The sequence below is a fragment of the Urtica dioica genome, chromosome 4 (genome assembly GCF_054948205.1).
Source record: "Urtica dioica subsp. dioica isolate 48M chromosome 4, U.dioica_male_clone48M_v1_H2, whole genome shotgun sequence".
Lineage (NCBI taxonomy): Eukaryota > Viridiplantae > Streptophyta > Magnoliopsida > Rosales > Urticaceae > Urtica > Urtica dioica.
The window spans coordinates 8,310,254-8,326,382 of record NC_142759.1 but is presented as its reverse complement, the minus strand read 5'-3'; the positions used below and the strand labels follow the sequence as shown (position 1 = coordinate 8,326,382).

Below are 16,129 nucleotides of genomic sequence, written 5' to 3'. Positions count from 1 at the left end.
ACGAAGAACAATGAAACTCGGTTTTCTTTCCCCGACGTTCTTGTCCCGGTCTGGTGCTCGATGGATCGCGACGTCTGCTGTTCTCGGTCGGAGCGCGCGCACAGGAGGGTTTGGTGGTCTGAAGTCGCGCGATAACTCGGAGCTCGTCGGGACTCGGGTCAGAGGCGCGCGCACAGGTCTGGCAAAGCTCGGAAAGAGAGAGAACAGACGAGAGAGAGGGAGATCGCGGTGGCGGCTGGTCGTGCAATCGGCGGAGGCGCGCGCGCAGTCGGCTCGGCGCTCGCGCAGGAGAAGGAAGGAGAAGGAGCGGCCGAGAGGGAAGACGAGATGGAGATTTGCTGAAGCTTTTCTCGTTGGTTGTTGTTTTTTTTTCCCTTGTGTTTCTTGCAGGTGGAGTCGCGCGCGTGGAGAAGAGGAGAAGAAGAAGAAGAAGAAGAAGATAAGGAGGAGAGAGAAACGCAAAGTCTTTACTTATTGATGAAGGATTTGAGGTGGACCTCGAATTCACAAGCCCAACAAGCCTCGACGGAGTTCTTCTTCTTTTGGATGCAAGAGAGAGAGAGAGAGAGAGAGAGAGAGAGAGAGAGAGAGAGAGAGAGAGAGTGAGATTTTGGACGAAGAAGAAGAAGAAAAGAAACGCAGAAGAATAAAAGAAATAAAGGATAAAAAAAGCAATGAGAAAAAATTTAAAGAAATAAAAGGATAAAAACGTAATTGTGTAAAAAAACAAGTCATGTTTTTGGATTAAATTAGAGATATTGGATTTTGGTCCAAAACTATTGTGAATGTCATAGTTTAGGAATAATCCCATAAAATTTTGCAATATGGAGACCACCCATTAAATGCAAAATTTTGGGCTTTTTTCTCTTATTTTATTTTTTGGCCTTAAGCCTTTACTTACCCTGCTTATGAAATGGGCTGGCCTTAGGTAGAAATGAATTGAATGATAGTTTCTCCTTGACATATCTTAATGTCAGCGCATTAACAGTTTCGCCACGTAAAAGAAAAAAAGTAAGTTGAGAATTAATGAGAAATGATAGGATCTAGACCACTTGAAACATTAAAATTTTAAAATAGTCAAAGTTGAACTTTTATCAGCAAAATAGCCAATATCGCTTATGTGGCAAGCCAACAAAAATTTAATCCCAATTATACCCTTATACATGTACTTAATTCAAAAAATATTTAACAGCTTTATTTTAAATATTACAAATACGTGTGATTGCTATTATTTTAAATTCCTTATTTTTCTCTTTTTATATAACTGACCTCTCTCTCTCTCTCTCTCGTCAAGCCTACTATTTCACAGCCTCTGATAAACTTTATTATTGCCATCATCTTTCTTGATCCATATATACATTTAGAATCTTCCCAATTCCACACAAATAATACATGCATATTCATATAAAAATAAGTAGTGGATTTGTATACATACACATATGATATATATGTATGTATATACCTAGACTGTGATCTCAAGGCTGCAGAGGGTAGATGCGATTCATCAATGTTAATAACTATTAGTAATTTACTGATTTTTTCATAATTATATATTTTCACGCAATTAATATTCGTTAATTATTGTTAATTGATAGTTCATCTTTTTTGGTATATTTTTCTGGTCTATGCACAGTTAATTATCATAAATTATTGGTAATACGTGACATGTTCATCTTCTTCAAGAATTTTGTTCTCATCTGCGTTTTTCCTGTCATAAGTTGGCTGATTTGTTACCTTATATTAGTGGTTACTTATTATTAACATTTATTATTATTATTACTATTATTATTTCAAGTAATATTTTTTATGTAAATGGGCGGGAATATTGTTAAGGATAGTTTTGTCTTTTTTGTTGGGTAATAAATAGTTGATGACTAATTAACAAAAATTATATAAACAATGGCTATTTTGCAATTCTAAGTTTCAAAATGGCTAGTTATCTACAGTGCCCGAAATTAATTAGAGAAATTACCTCAACTACTGATCTACCACCATTTCATAAGTTTTTCCAATTTCCCACCAAAAGCTTAATTTAGCTAAAAATATTAGCAAGCCACTTGTACAAATACAATTTTATCCTGATGTCAACAATTGACATCTATTGTTTATATAGATGTCAACAATTGACATCTATTGTTTATATAGATGTCAACAATTGACATCTATTGTTGACATGTGTGAGTTTTTGGTTCTCTGTTTGTTGACATCTATGTCAACAATTGACATAAGCTGTTGACATCAATTGTTGATGGTAAAATTGTATTTGTACAAGTGGCTTAGTAGTATTTTTGGCCAAATTAAGATTTTGGTGGGAAATTGGAAAAAACTTATCAAATGGTGGTAGTTGAGACAATTTCTCAATTAATTATGAATATTATTGTATGACTGTCTCGTTATTTTTTTTTTAAATGTAGGGATTGAATCCACGATTTTCATTTTGGAGGTGGTGTGAAATTACCAATTAAGCTATATTAGAAACCAACTTCTTTGATTGTCTTATGTGCAAGTAAACAGGGTTTCCAGTCTTTTCATAGTTCCAATCAGCACATTCCTTTTCGAAAGCAAGCGAAACCTACATATCGATAAACAAACCACCTTCTGATCTCTGAATTTCAATTTAAAAAAATCAATTAGAAATTCAAAATTCAAAACATACAAATCCTCAAAAAGAATATTATATCGAAGTCCCTTTTTTCCTACATGCATAAGCTTCCAATCATTCATAAAAGCAAGAGCAATACAATACCCAGAGAAAAATTAGAATAGAATAATATTTTGAAATACAGACATAGAAAATTGCTTAAAAGATCATTCAACTCACTAAAACTCAACTTTGTTTTCTATGGATCATTAGAAACCGAAAGCGAAAAAAGAAGAAAAAAAGTGAAATTACAAAGCCATGTCTCAACATTTAAATTCGCTGGATAAGTATTACACTGAACCCGCTCTTCTCAATCTGGGAAACAACGTGATTCCAAATAGAATAATCTAGTTTCTTTTTCAACAATTGAAAAAAAAAAATCAAGACGAGGAACGAGAACTGACGAGAGGAAGCGTAGAGTCCCTGACCGAAGACGAATGGGAGCGACGCGAACATCGCGAGAAGACAGCAACAATGGACGCCATCATTTTTGTTTTAAAGACACCATTTTAATCTCAAGCCTATTTCACGCTTGAGATTTTTTATTTTTTCCTCCGGATTTGACGCGTGAAAAAGCCTATTTTTATTGATAAAAAAAGCTATGATGTGTCGTGATGTGATAGTTTAAAAAGAGAATGAACAAGAACAGTGATTTTGTGAACCCGCTCTTCTCAATCTGGGAAACACCAACTCCTGTGTGGAGGTCGTGTGTTCAATCCCCACTGCAGCAAAGCTGCCTTAAAAAAAAAAAAAGAGAATGAACCAGAACAGTGATTTTGTGATTCTGACTTATAATATTATATATATATATATATATATATTTATAAATATCATCATAATTTATAGAAAAGTTTAAAAGTTTTTTTTTTCATTCTCATTTTAATAGGGAAGACGTTTCCCTATAGCAGATGACAACAAGATAATTCAATGGGAAAAAAAAATGCACACATCAATGCATACCTACATAATGTAGGTTCAAACATATTTAGAATTAAAAGAATTACAAGGAATTTTAGATCCGTTAAAATGTGAAGTTCGTTAGAACCTTGTTGACCAAATGCTCTCCATAAACGGCTCTCTTGATCATTTTTGGCTCACTCAATTTTTGTTTGCAAATATCCAGCGGCTCAACAGCTGTATCGAAATTTGGCTACTCAATAAACAAGATAAAAGTTAGAGATTATCGATAGACTATTTAATATAAATGTAATAACGCAGTTATTTTACAACATGAATTACCTCATAAAAATATGCAACAGACGTCCGAAACTTCGAAGAATCGTTGACGACTTTATGTAAAGTCGACTCATACAATCCATTCGTGTAGATCTAATGTACGTCCAAACCAAAGTGGGAATAAGAATCAAGTTCATAAATCATAAACTTTACTTTTTTTATATAATTAAGTAATCTGTGTTCTAGTATTCATAGAAAAATTTGATAAAAATATACATATAAAAACACATTTTATTTGATTTTCTAACTTCACTAGTGTTAAAATTGGAAAACTATTTGTATCTCAATTTTTTGGTAAAAAATATATCTCTCTTTAGTGAACTCTTATTTCCTATCCATGGTCATTGAACTTTAAGAGAGTTCTTCTCGAGTTTAGTCACATTTGAGATCCAATATCTATCTTACAGTTTTATGAATGCTAAATTGAAGCATAAACCATGAAAATAAAAGTTCATCATAACATATCGCTCTGTCCATAACATTTTGTTATATAACTAGCGGCTGAGGATTTTATCAAAAGCTCTATTTAATTCTGTAAATAAATTATCCAAAAAATATCCATTAACAAACTCAACGATCATACCGACAAGTTATGGCCAGAATGGTCTACATATTTTTCTCGCAACTTGTCAAATATAATGAAGAACATGTAGAAAAGTGGATTTTATGGCTTGAATTTTTTTAAACGTGAATGATAGGCATAGTTTTTAAATTTGAATAGTAGCGAGATTAAAACATAAAATTGGAGGTGCTTTCACATATTTAATCAAATTAAACACTTACCTTCAACATATCACCGATGTTGCACACCAAAGTTCCAGGAATTGGAGGGGCTGATATCCATTGTCCGGATAGGTTTCTCACCTTAATTTGTTGAAAAATATAAGCTAGTTAGAAATGCTATATGGAAATAATAAATAAATAATTTTTTTAATAAATAAATAATTAATACCCCTGTAATGTTATTGATCGAGTTACTTTCACAAAAAAAGGTTCATTTGCACTACTGGCCCCTCAATTTATGGGCTTATCAGATTGATTAACATTCTTTTTTTTTTTCTTGGACTTGTAGTGCCTGAACTTTGAAAGCTTTACATTCGTCGTCCTTCAGATCTATTAATTTTAAACAAAATCCCAAGTTTTCAAATCAAACATTTGTTCACAATGTACCCGCAACTCATTAATTTGCAAGCATTACAAGAACACGAATATTACACTTGATTTACTCAAACTAATTAATTGAAGTCAAATACTTGTCAAAAACCATTCAAATCAACCATTTTACCTTAAATACAAGCACATGAGTAATACACTTGATTTTTCAATAAAAAAAAATTGACAAATAATGTTTAATAAATAAAAAAGATAATTTCAAAATTCAAGATCTGCTTGTGAATTTTGTATTGGGGCTAATCTATCAAAATTCATTAAAATCAAGGATGCAGATAAGTCAAAATAAAATACAAAAATCAAGAAAATTTAGTGCTTTTGCAATCTCAGCAGTTAAATCAGCCATGGGATAACAAAGTGAAAGACCAAGAGGGGTAAAATATTTTGTACCTGAAGAGCGGCTATATTTTCATCTTGATTGATCAATGTCAATAAACCTGTCATGTTTACCCTTCATGAAATTAGTGATCAAATATCAATTGTGATTAAGTAACCATACTTTTCACCTAAAAATGAAACAAAATCATACCGTAATCCGTGTGAGCTCCGCTAAATTTTTGTTTGACCAAGAAAAAAAATTAAAAATAAGAAAGGCGTCGACAACAAAAGTAGTGAATATAAACAACAAGATAGGCGTCATTGAATAATTTACCATCCAATGTCTTGAAGGATTTGATCCTTCTTTTCATTTTCAGGTTTTCCAGGATAACCTATGATACGTGTCACCCAAAACGCATCTCCTGCTCTATCGCCTTCAAATTCATAGGCCGATCCACCCAAAGCTAAAGCGATACCTCGCATTATGTTTCTTGAAAGATCTATTGATGATCAAGAAGAACCAAACAACTCTAATTTAGCTGGTTAATAAAAGAAAGAACAAAAACAAAATATACAGGATGGTTATATTTTTGAAAACATGCCTGTACATAGATTGACATACTCTTCCAATGTTTCTTTGAAGTTTGGAGGATCCAATGGCCTACATATAGAAAGAGATTACGGGATAAGTATATAAGAGAAATTGTAATTTCTTTTAATACTATTTAAGAATTGTTTTTTACTACGTACTTATATGCGTCGACTTAGGCAGCTAACGCCTAGGGGAGAGCCTCCCTCACTTTTTTTTTCTTCCTGTTTTTTAATTTTTTTAAATGTAAATTTTACTTTGTAGTACCCCTAAGAATATTTTCTTCAATTAACTCCCTCTACATTTATTTATTTTATACTCCTCATCATTGAATATTTTATTTTGAGCATTGATGCCCCTCTAAAAAAATTCGCTGATATTTTCAACAAAAAAGATTGCATTTTTCAAGCTTAGAACTGATTTCTGAAGTGCAGTTTACCAACATAAGAATTTTCAAGGTATCAATAATTTTTCTTTAATTTTTTGTACACATATAAAAAAGTAAAATTAAGTACATGACTCTTAGTAGAATAGTTTTCTAATAAAACATTTAGCTACATTCCTGCAATTGCAAGTTAAGACTAGCAACGCAAAGAGTAGTTTTGACTTACCATTTATTACAACCTTCAATTACTTTGCCAAGATCTCCATAAGCCCCGGGACTGAACTCTTTATAATACTGTTCGCATGGAGAAATATTAACAATTTGAAAAAAGCCGTGATTGAAATATGGAATATTATGGTAACAATATCTTAAAGGAATGTAACATTTTTAAATTAGAGGTTGTTCTAAATGTTTTTAAAAATATATAGTGTTTTCCTAAATTGTAAACAACTATTTGAGATTATTTTAATTATAAATTAAATTGTAAACAATGTATAAAGTTGAATAGAGTTAGCTATTTCCATGATAAAAAATATAGATATACTATTCTTGTGATTAATTTTAAAAATATACTATCACATTCAATTTCCAAGTTAAATTACAAAATAAATTAATCATATACTAATATGGGATGTGTACAATTTGTTACCCACATCGATAGCCTCCTGCTTGTCTAGTACACCTTTAGTTATGTTCTCTCCAATCCTTTGATATCCTCTGCACCAATAAATTTAGACCAAATATCCTTACGAATCGCACATTTTTTTTTAATTCTTATTTTATTTGCTTTGATATGAAAATATATACTTTTAGTTTAGATAGTAACGTGCATGTGGGCGGCACATTTAAAAAGCGAGTATCATTTCAAAAGCACTACTATATAAGGTAGCATATACGTTTATGTTTTATCCGTGAATATATAGTGTACATGAAATTATTATTATGTGTTTAGAACTTATTATGTGTTGTTTATGTGTATTTTACTTTGATATTTTTAACATAATCTGTGTTGACTTTAAAATTTAAACTTATTATGATTGTATATTATGTGTATTTGTAATTGAAATTTATATTATATATGTTTAAAACTTCTTATATGTGTATGAAACTTATTTTTTATGTTTGAAATTATGCAACATTATTTTTGTCTCAATTTTTATGTTTTATTGTAATTTCTATATCGGCACCGTAATTTCTGATTTTTGGAACTATCAGCACAAAATCGACCACCGATATTTCAATCTTTGACGGTGATAATGTTACCATTAAATTAAATCGTGTATATGATAAGACAACTACTACCATTTCTTATAATTAAGACAAATAATACAATATCTTTATAAGATAACTATACAAATTAAAAGCAAGACAAATAAAAGAAAAAAGAAACAAAAATCGAAGATATCTGTAAAGGCTATAATTATTCAAGACAACTATACAAATTAAAAGCAAGACAAATGAAAGAAAAAAGAAACAAAAATCGAAGATATCTGTAAAGGCTATAATTATTCAATACTTTTGAAATGCATCACCGGGTGTTATATAACTTCACATTTGTGATCTTCGTTCCTGATTAGTGTTGTAATTTAAAATTTTACCATGACAGTAAAAAAAAAAAAAAAAAAAACTTTGAGAGTCCTACGTGTGTCTACAAAAGTACGCAAACATATGCAAATGCGAGTGTGGATTTTAACTATATATTTGGTCTATGCATGAATACGTAATATAATAGATTTTTTTTTATTATCTGAACGTAATATAATAGTTAATTAATGCATGGGGGCACTTACCTGTATCCTGTGTCAGCACTTATCTTGATCTTAATTTTCTCATCGTACGGAAGTTGGAAAAACTTCCGAGACATTTCCCTTACTTGATTCAACAGAGAATCAGGAATCCCATGTCCTTTCTGCTCAGTCATGGATTATATATTAACTCGCAATTCTAATTAATCCCAGCGTTTTGCATTTACAAAGAAGTCAAGCGTAACAAAAGAAAAAAAAGGTTCCAGTTTCTTGTGTTCATGTATCTAAGTTTACATTCATTCTCGTAAAGAATCAATTATCTATACGTACATATGTTATCATAAAGTGGAAGATTAAGTACCACGTAGAAGAAGCCAGCTTCACGGCAAGCTTTATCCAATTGGCTTACAACTTCAGAAACTTCTGGATCTTCAGCCATTTTGGAATCATCGCACTTGGCCAACAACGGAGAAATATCTACGATGGCAAGATTACGTACGTGAGAGAGAAATAAATTGAATATCAGTTACGTACGTGAGGGAGTCATGAATATTACCAATTATAGGGATTGCCTTGAAATCTGTGGCCATTTTGGTCGATAAACTCTCAAGTACAATACAACTCTTATTTCTCGCACTGATCAGTTGCTAGAAAACAACGATGTGTAGTTCTTGTGTGTATGTGTTTCTTTCTACTTGCAAGAATGCCAGTTATTATATAGGAGAAGTTTTTAGTTGTTTCTAATTATTTTCAGCAATCAGACGCGAATTTCTTTTTATTCTTTTATTGGCTAATTTATGGAAAGTAAGTGCAGAAGAGATGCGGCAAAGAAAAAAAGAAAAAGCAATTTATAGTCTGTTCGTTCTAAAAAAAAAAATAGAAAAAGCAATTTATAGTCTGTCTTTCGTACTAATTCTTAGTAACTATATTGATCTATATCTCTCCAACAACCATCATTTTTACAACAAAAATTAAAATTTGTGTGGGCCAACCCATATAGTAGAATTTGAAGAGGGCAGCGTAGGAATAATTGCTCTCATTTTGGAATCAAACAAATGTCGGTCATCAAATACAATGTAATTGAAGGTGTAACCTAAAAAGGCCAAGCATGTTTTGATTGGAGATAGAAATTGATTTTCTACTTATAAGTTAACTCATAAACATTGGGGTAAACATATAGCCTTTTTAAGTTTGGCTTATTGTATATAGAAGGCTAGCGAAACGCTCTCTCCTAGAGAACCCTAAAGTTTCTTTTGCCGCCGCCCCTCTGGGCTTCGGTTGCAGGCGCTGAGCAATCCAGCGGCTCGGCTCCGACCCAGAGGGGAGGACGATACGCTCTCTGCGTGCCTTTGCTCTTTGCGTGCCTTCGCTCTTTCGGTGTCTCCCCTTTTCTTCGGTCGGCGTCGTCATCGTCTCCGCCGTGGACCTAGCGACCCTCTCATTCTCTCCTTTCCTTCGCGTTGGTTTCTTCCACTCACGCCGGCCTCTGTGGTCTCGCAACTCTCCCGCCATTAGATCTGCATCCAGATCCGCCGTCGCCTTGGTTCCTTGGCCGCGTCCACTCGTCCGGAAAGATCCTCTGCTCCATCCCCACATCTCCCGGCTCCCCGCGTTTCCATCGTCGATGCTTACTGGAGGTGCTCCATGCCGTGGGTTCGAGCCGTAAGCTTGCCGAGTGACAGGTTGTTTGGGTCTTGGTTACAATTGGTTCATTGGGTGGTGTGTTATGTGTTTAATTTTGGTTTGTGATTTCCCTGTTTTCTTTGCTTTTTGCACTATCTGTCTGGTTTCTGAAGTTGGATTAGCCATCGTTCAGCCTTCCGTTATGGAATTCCTGTTAGACATACGTTTATGCAGGTTTGAGATTCTCTTTTGAGGTCTTGTGCTCTTGGTTGTTCGGGTTTGCCTATCAACCATAGAAGTTTTTGTCAAAGAGTTGATGTTGTGCTCGATTAGTTGTGTGCATTGTTGGATTCCAAGCCACGTTTAAATCCCATGATCGCTTTCATATGTTCATATCGATGGGTTCGATTCAATCTGAGATCATGTGCATCTCTGTAATGGGACTTTCAAAGTCTGCATTAGTGATTATAATCACTTCTTTCTAATGGAATTCTCGGTTTTTCCAAAAAAAAAAACATTGGGGTAAACCTTGCATATAAAATTCTCTGAGCTATCTCGCTCTAAAACTTTTGACCAAGAATACCTCATTTTCTCATCTTTGCATTTTTTTCTTTATTGTTTACATTTTTATTTTTGTTTGAATATGTAATTAATTTCTTAAATAACTCTAATAAAAAAGATTTCCGAAATAACTTATTGGCATCATATGGCCTCAAACACTCAAAAATATAATTTGAAAATATAAACTTATCATACAGAAACATGTTATTCCCGTATGTGTGTATGGTCAATTTCTACTGTTCTCTATTGGACAAGAGTTTACTCTCTATCTACGAGGGTTATAATCTATGAGTCAACAGACTAAACAAGTGAGAGTTTATCTAGTATTGAAATGTCTAAATATCACGTGACGTGCAGTTGCACATAATAATATCATAATAAACAACAATTGAATAATCAATAAAATTTGTGTGTGAGCTCAAATTTCTACTACGAACTTGTCATACTTTCAAGAAAAGAAAATTTGTCATATTAAAAGAAAATTTGTCATAATAAAAATACCAACAACCTTCAGAACGATCAAGAAGCTAATCTCAAGCCCGAGCATTTAATCGTAGGCAACTTAAGGTCTCGTGTCTCTTTTGGGATCCGTTGATTAATTGTATCATTTCCATATATATATATATATATATATATATATATATATATATATATATATATGGGTCAGGCCATATATATATATATTGATATATATGGCCTGACCCAAAAAATTTTGAAGTTGTTTTGGAAAAAAGTAAAGAAAACTGAAAACAAATAAAATGTGTTTTTGAAAAAAAATTTCTTCTCTTCTCTCCTCTTTCTCCTCATCTTCTCTTTTCATTCTTTCAAAAACAAAAATGAAAACTATACCAAACACTTTTTTCAGTTTTTTCACTTTCTCAAAAACAAAAATGAAAACTGTACCAAACAACTTTTTGAAAACAACTACAAAACAGTTTTTCAATACAACTACAAAAATTAGAAAACAGAAAACAAAAAACTTTTTGAGTTAACTACCAAACACAACCTTAGGGCCTCATAATTTTAGAACAATTTAAGGTCTATTCCAGACCAAAACCAAAGGATTTCAGGCAAAAATTAAAAAGGACTTATATTTGTAAATTGATAACAAAATCCCACCATTGTGCAAAACTGAATAATTTTAAATAATAAAACTGACAAAATTATAGTAAAAAATATGGAAGGAAAGACTCAATATAAAAAAAATTAATGAACATATGGAAGGAAAGGAAAAAAAAAATAACGTCCCAATTGGCTGATTTCTTTGTATAAAACCCTTTGTAATGGCCTATTCTTTGTATTAGTAGAATTTAGACGATTATATGTGTACATATGAAATGTTGTTTTTGTATCTTCTTTTTGGACAGAATTCATTTAGTTTGGGAAGAAAAACAAATTTTTTTTTCATTTGTTGTGCAAATAAGTTCTCTAGATAAAATGATTTTATTTTATTTTTGGAAACTATGTTTGTCTAGTCATGAAGAATTTGAAGAACAAAAAGTGAGATACAAACTGATATTTTATGCTAGTTTTTTTTATATGTTTTATTTTGTTATTTCTATGGGAATTGATAATATTTTGATTTTTAATAAGAATCATGGTTAGGGATTGAGTTAATTTTTTCTTTTAATATTTTATGTTATTTTTGGGGTTCGGACTAAACTAAGATTCATGTTTGGACACTTACAAAAATCTATAAAATTAAGAAAAAAAAATTACTAAACTAGGACACTTAAATTACACATTTGTCACTAATTAGTAGTTATTTAGTGACACACTAAAGAATCATAGTATAGTAAGTTTTTCATTTTTATAAATTTTTGTAAAGCGTCCAAAAATTACTCCTAAATTTGACCATTTCTCTTATTTTATTATTATTTATAAATTGCCTAATTTTAATTTTTGCCTAAGGCCTCGCTATTCGTTGGACCGGCCCTATATATATATATATATATATATATATATATATATATATATATATATATATGTGTGTGTGTATATATATAGCAGCAACTGAACATGCGGTCACGTTCAAGTGATTGAGCAGGGATATGGGCTCTATTATTGATATAATACAATGTGCATCTATGGCGTGTTTTGAGGATTATGGATTCAGCGCGCAACTATGGGTCCTTTTTTAATATGTCACGAGGACGTAATTGGCCGCAACTATATATATATATGCCTTTCAAATAAAGCTTGCTGGTACCATCGACGAGGTTCATGTTATTTGATATGCATTAGAGTATGGACTTGTCGTTAATGAGGTTCAGCCAAAACCTAGTCCCTGCGAACTTCTCAAGAAAAAGATGTTCGAGTTGCTATATCACCTTATTTCCTTCTCCGAGTCCCATTAACTCAATGTACACATAACTACCACAGACAATTGACACTTTACAACAAGAACGTATAGATCAACAAGAACTATTTCGATCCTCCCCTCACAAGTTTTCTCTCTCTCAATGTTTCCAAATTTCTTATTGTTGAATCTGAAGACCCTTTACTTATCGCACTAACCACCTTAACAACTATGGAGCTTTATAACACAACTCATGGTTTAAGTCACAGCCGTTCATCCATATACAAGCCGTGGGATTAAGACACGCAGATAAGTAAATTTACAAAAGACTAAAGACTAAAGATGACTTAATAGCCGTTGAAGCTGATATTGCAACATAGACCATCGTTTATTTTATGCATGTCACAAAAAGATATCAACATATTTATTGACCTTCGTAACAAAATATATTCATGTTTTTGTGTGTTTGTGTCAGGCTTTCAAAAGCAAATGCCTAATTTACAAAAGACTAAAAAAGATGACTTAGTAGCCGTTGAAGCTGATATTGCAACATAGACCATAGTTTATTTTATGCATGTCACAAAAAATTTCAACATATTTATTGACCTTCGTAACAGATTATATTAACGTTTTTTATGTGTTTGTGTCATGCATGCTTTCAAAAGCAAATGCCTCTTTCTCACACAAATCAATTATAAGAAAACCAAGTCCAAATAGAGACATGTAACACGGAGTAATTAAAGCAATTCAAAAAAATGCAAAGAGACCCAACACGGTGAAAAAAATAAGAAAGGAATAAATAAATAAATTAAAATAAGAAGAAGAGGAATGATAATTTTAATAGATTCTATCTTTAAATATTTTAAAATTTAGACGAAAAAAAATAATTGTTTATAAAAATTAAGTTTGTTGTAAATGTTTAATAATACACATACAAGTATACATTGAGGAAATTACTTTATTAATCCAGTTAAAGTATAGGCAGAATTTATGTTATTAAAAGAGATCAACGTTCCATACAGCTACTTAAACTTGAACAATAATGATTAAGATGGTAGAAGGAATCGTTAGCTTGACGAAAACCGTGAAGTACGTATGATTTTCTATTCAAAACCTCACATCACATGTACATCGTCTATACAATTTATTTGCAGGTAAAATGTCTGATTTAAAAAGACTTGGCTGGTTCTAGAAATTTAATAAAAAAAAGAAGGTTACGTGAGAAGCAAAGCTGGATTTTTTTGAAGGAAAAGCGACTCAGTGCTTGTAAGTAGTTAATGGGTCGCTATGTAGCTCTTTCCTTCACCAGCTCCAATCCCCAACAACTACAATATTTTCCCTAATCAACTCAATATTTTAGGAGCACAACTTAATTATAATAGAACAAAGACGAATCACATTAAAATATTACATACATAGTCGTTAACCAATCACACTTCAATGATTACAAAACCGTATATACTTACTTAATTTGAACAAACAAACAAACGCACACATTTAGTTAAAGAAAAACAAAAATATTCAATAAAAACTGTACATACATACATATATATATATATATATATATATATATATATTGTGGATTGCGTAAATAGGTCACAACATCTCACGTTTTTGTTGTTTATATATTATATTATTCGTTCCCATATATTGCTTCAAATTTTGTTTACTTACAGCAACAAACAGGAATATTATATTTATTATTAAAACTCATCAAAACCCGACATCAGAGGAAGAAGACTCACCAGAATCTTGAAACACAAATTAGGCACCCAAAAAAAAAAAAAATGAAGAACACAAACGGCAATACCAACAACAACAGCAACAGCACAAAGCTAATACTTCTCCATCCGTACATCCTGAAGCAGGGAAACTCAAACCGGCTATGGCTATTGGCCGTGGCGTCGTTCTTCACGGTGGCCTTCCTCCTAACCCTAATCTACACGCGCGACTCCACGGCGGCGGTGATGACGTCGTCATCGGCGGCGGCGGCGACGACGACGTCGGATCAGGCGTTGCCGGCGACGGTGATAAACACGCTGCTGCACTACGCGTCTCGGTCGAACTCGACGTTCAAGATGTCGTACGCGGAGCTGAGGCCGATCGCGGACGCGGTGAGGAAGTGCGGTTCGTGCAACGTTCTGGTGTTCGGGCTGACCCACGAGACGCTTCTGTGGAAGGCGCTGAACCACAACGGTCGAACGGTGTTTGTTGACGAGAACCGCTACTACGCCGCCCACTACGAGCAGCTTCACCCGGAGATCGACGCCTACGACGTTCAGTACACCACCAAGACCAGCGAGATCAACGACCTTATCGCCACCGCCAGAGAACAGGTCTGTGTGTTTATTTTTGACATATTTTTGGTTCTTATATATTTTACTACAGCCAAAAATAAGAGTGGTTTCATATATATAACTTTACTCGAGAGAAATCAAATAGATCATAGGAAATTTGATGAGCTTTCACTTGGTCATTATTTATTATTAACACTGAAGAAATTACTCTTTGAAGGTTAATGACTATTTTCAATAAATTTATAGTATTTTTTTTTAATATTAAAAGTATAGTCTAATACTCTAATTCATAATAAACGCATGCGTCTAATTGTTATATATAATTTGAGTTATTTTATAAATTAGTTATAATCTTGACTTAAATGAGCCAAGTACGTAGCTTTCCTTAAATTAATATATTGTCAAACGAACGATATTCTCTGTTCTTTGATTTCAAGCGGGAAAAATCAGTAGCTTTTGTCTAACATGGGAAGTATGAACAAATTCATACCAGCCAATTATAAAGTTTCAGCAAAAAAAAAAAAAAAAAAGGAACGAGTGTAGTTAGTTAGTTGAGTTGTCATATTATATGACTCACCATTACCTCTATTATTTTTAACGATCATTATTTATAATAAACAACCCAAGTGCAGGTACGGAACGAGTGTCGTCCGGTACAAAACCTGCTATTCTCGGACTGCAAACTGGGCCTGAACGACCTGCCTAACCACGTGTACGAGGTGGACTGGGATGTTATTCTTGTTGACGGGCCAAGGGGCGATTGGTCCGACGCGCCGAGTCGGATTCAGTCCATATTTACGGCCGGGGTTTTGGCCAGAAGTAAAAAGGGAGGGAATTCGAAGACTCATGTTTTCGTGCATGGTTTTAGGAAGCGCGTGGAGCGACTTTGCGGGGACGAGTTCTTGTGCGACGAGAATTTGGTGGAAGCCACTGATACGCTGGGACACTACGTTGTGGAGAGAATGGAAGAGGGTACTTCCCACTTCTGCCGTAATAACAGAACGTCGTCGTTTCCTGACGATAAGTCTTAGCTTCCATTTCATCCTCTCATCCTTGGAATAATGTTTTGGTTGGTTTTATTTGAGGGGGGGTTGGGAATATGGTATTTATTATGGGGTTCATTTGGATATTAGATGAATTTTTGTTGTTTTTATTTTGAGGTTGTAAAAATAATTCTTTTCACTTTTGTTACACTTGGAAAATGCAAAATGTAATGCTATGTTACCCATTTATCCTAGAATTGTGAATTCATCACCTTCAAACTT

The 16,129-nt window shown here is 33.1% G+C and overlaps 2 protein-coding genes across 3 annotated transcripts; one reads left to right on the top strand and one right to left on the bottom strand.

The window, feature by feature from the left end:
- Positions 1 to 3,528: 3,528 nt before the first annotated feature.
- On the bottom strand, positions 3,529 to 8,764 carry LOC149400046 (homoarginine-6-hydroxylase 2-ODD-C23-like). 2 transcript variants are annotated; one of them, XM_089612109.1, is made up of 12 exons: positions 8,641 to 8,764; positions 8,446 to 8,561; positions 8,130 to 8,248; positions 6,993 to 7,056; positions 6,566 to 6,633; positions 5,968 to 6,026; positions 5,700 to 5,865; positions 5,577 to 5,596; positions 5,438 to 5,484; positions 4,661 to 4,741; positions 3,881 to 3,970; positions 3,529 to 3,791 (listed from the first exon to the last, which is right to left on the bottom strand). In XM_089612109.1, exons 1-12 carry the CDS (start codon positions 8,672 to 8,674, stop codon positions 3,663 to 3,665), a joined length of 993 nt encoding a protein of 330 aa, XP_089468235.1. In that variant the 5' UTR covers positions 8,675 to 8,764; the 3' UTR covers positions 3,529 to 3,662. The 2 variants fall into 2 exon arrangements, with proteins under 2 accessions (XP_089468235.1, XP_089468236.1); XM_089612110.1 differs by having other exon boundaries at positions 3,619 to 3,775.
- A 5,389-nt stretch (positions 8,765 to 14,153) lies between these two features.
- IRX15-L (IRREGULAR XYLEM protein (DUF579)) lies at positions 14,154 to 16,129 on the top strand. Its single transcript, XM_089613595.1, has 2 exons — positions 14,154 to 14,903; positions 15,497 to 16,129. Exons 1-2 carry the CDS (start codon positions 14,355 to 14,357, stop codon positions 15,893 to 15,895), a joined length of 948 nt encoding a protein of 315 aa, XP_089469721.1. The 5' UTR covers positions 14,154 to 14,354; the 3' UTR covers positions 15,896 to 16,129.

Bases quoted from the DNA above. Each gene is read 5' to 3' on its own strand.
- LOC149400046 (XM_089612109.1), bottom strand. From the start codon at position 8,674: ATGGCCACAGATTTCAAGGCAATCCCTATAATTG. The intron at 6,027-6,565 runs GTAAGTCAAAAC...TTCTATATGTAG, and splicing joins ATTGAAGGTTGTAATAAATG to GCCATTGGATCCTCCAAACT. The intron at 3,792-3,880 runs GTAATTCATGTT...TTTATTGAGTAG, and splicing joins CTGTTGCATATTTTTATGAG to CCAAATTTCGATACAGCTGT.
- IRX15-L (XM_089613595.1), top strand. From the start codon at position 14,355: ATGAAGAACACAAACGGCAATACCAACAACAACAGCAACAGCACAAAG. The intron at 14,904-15,496 runs GTCTGTGTGTTT...ACCCAAGTGCAG, and splicing joins TCGCCACCGCCAGAGAACAG to GTACGGAACGAGTGTCGTCC.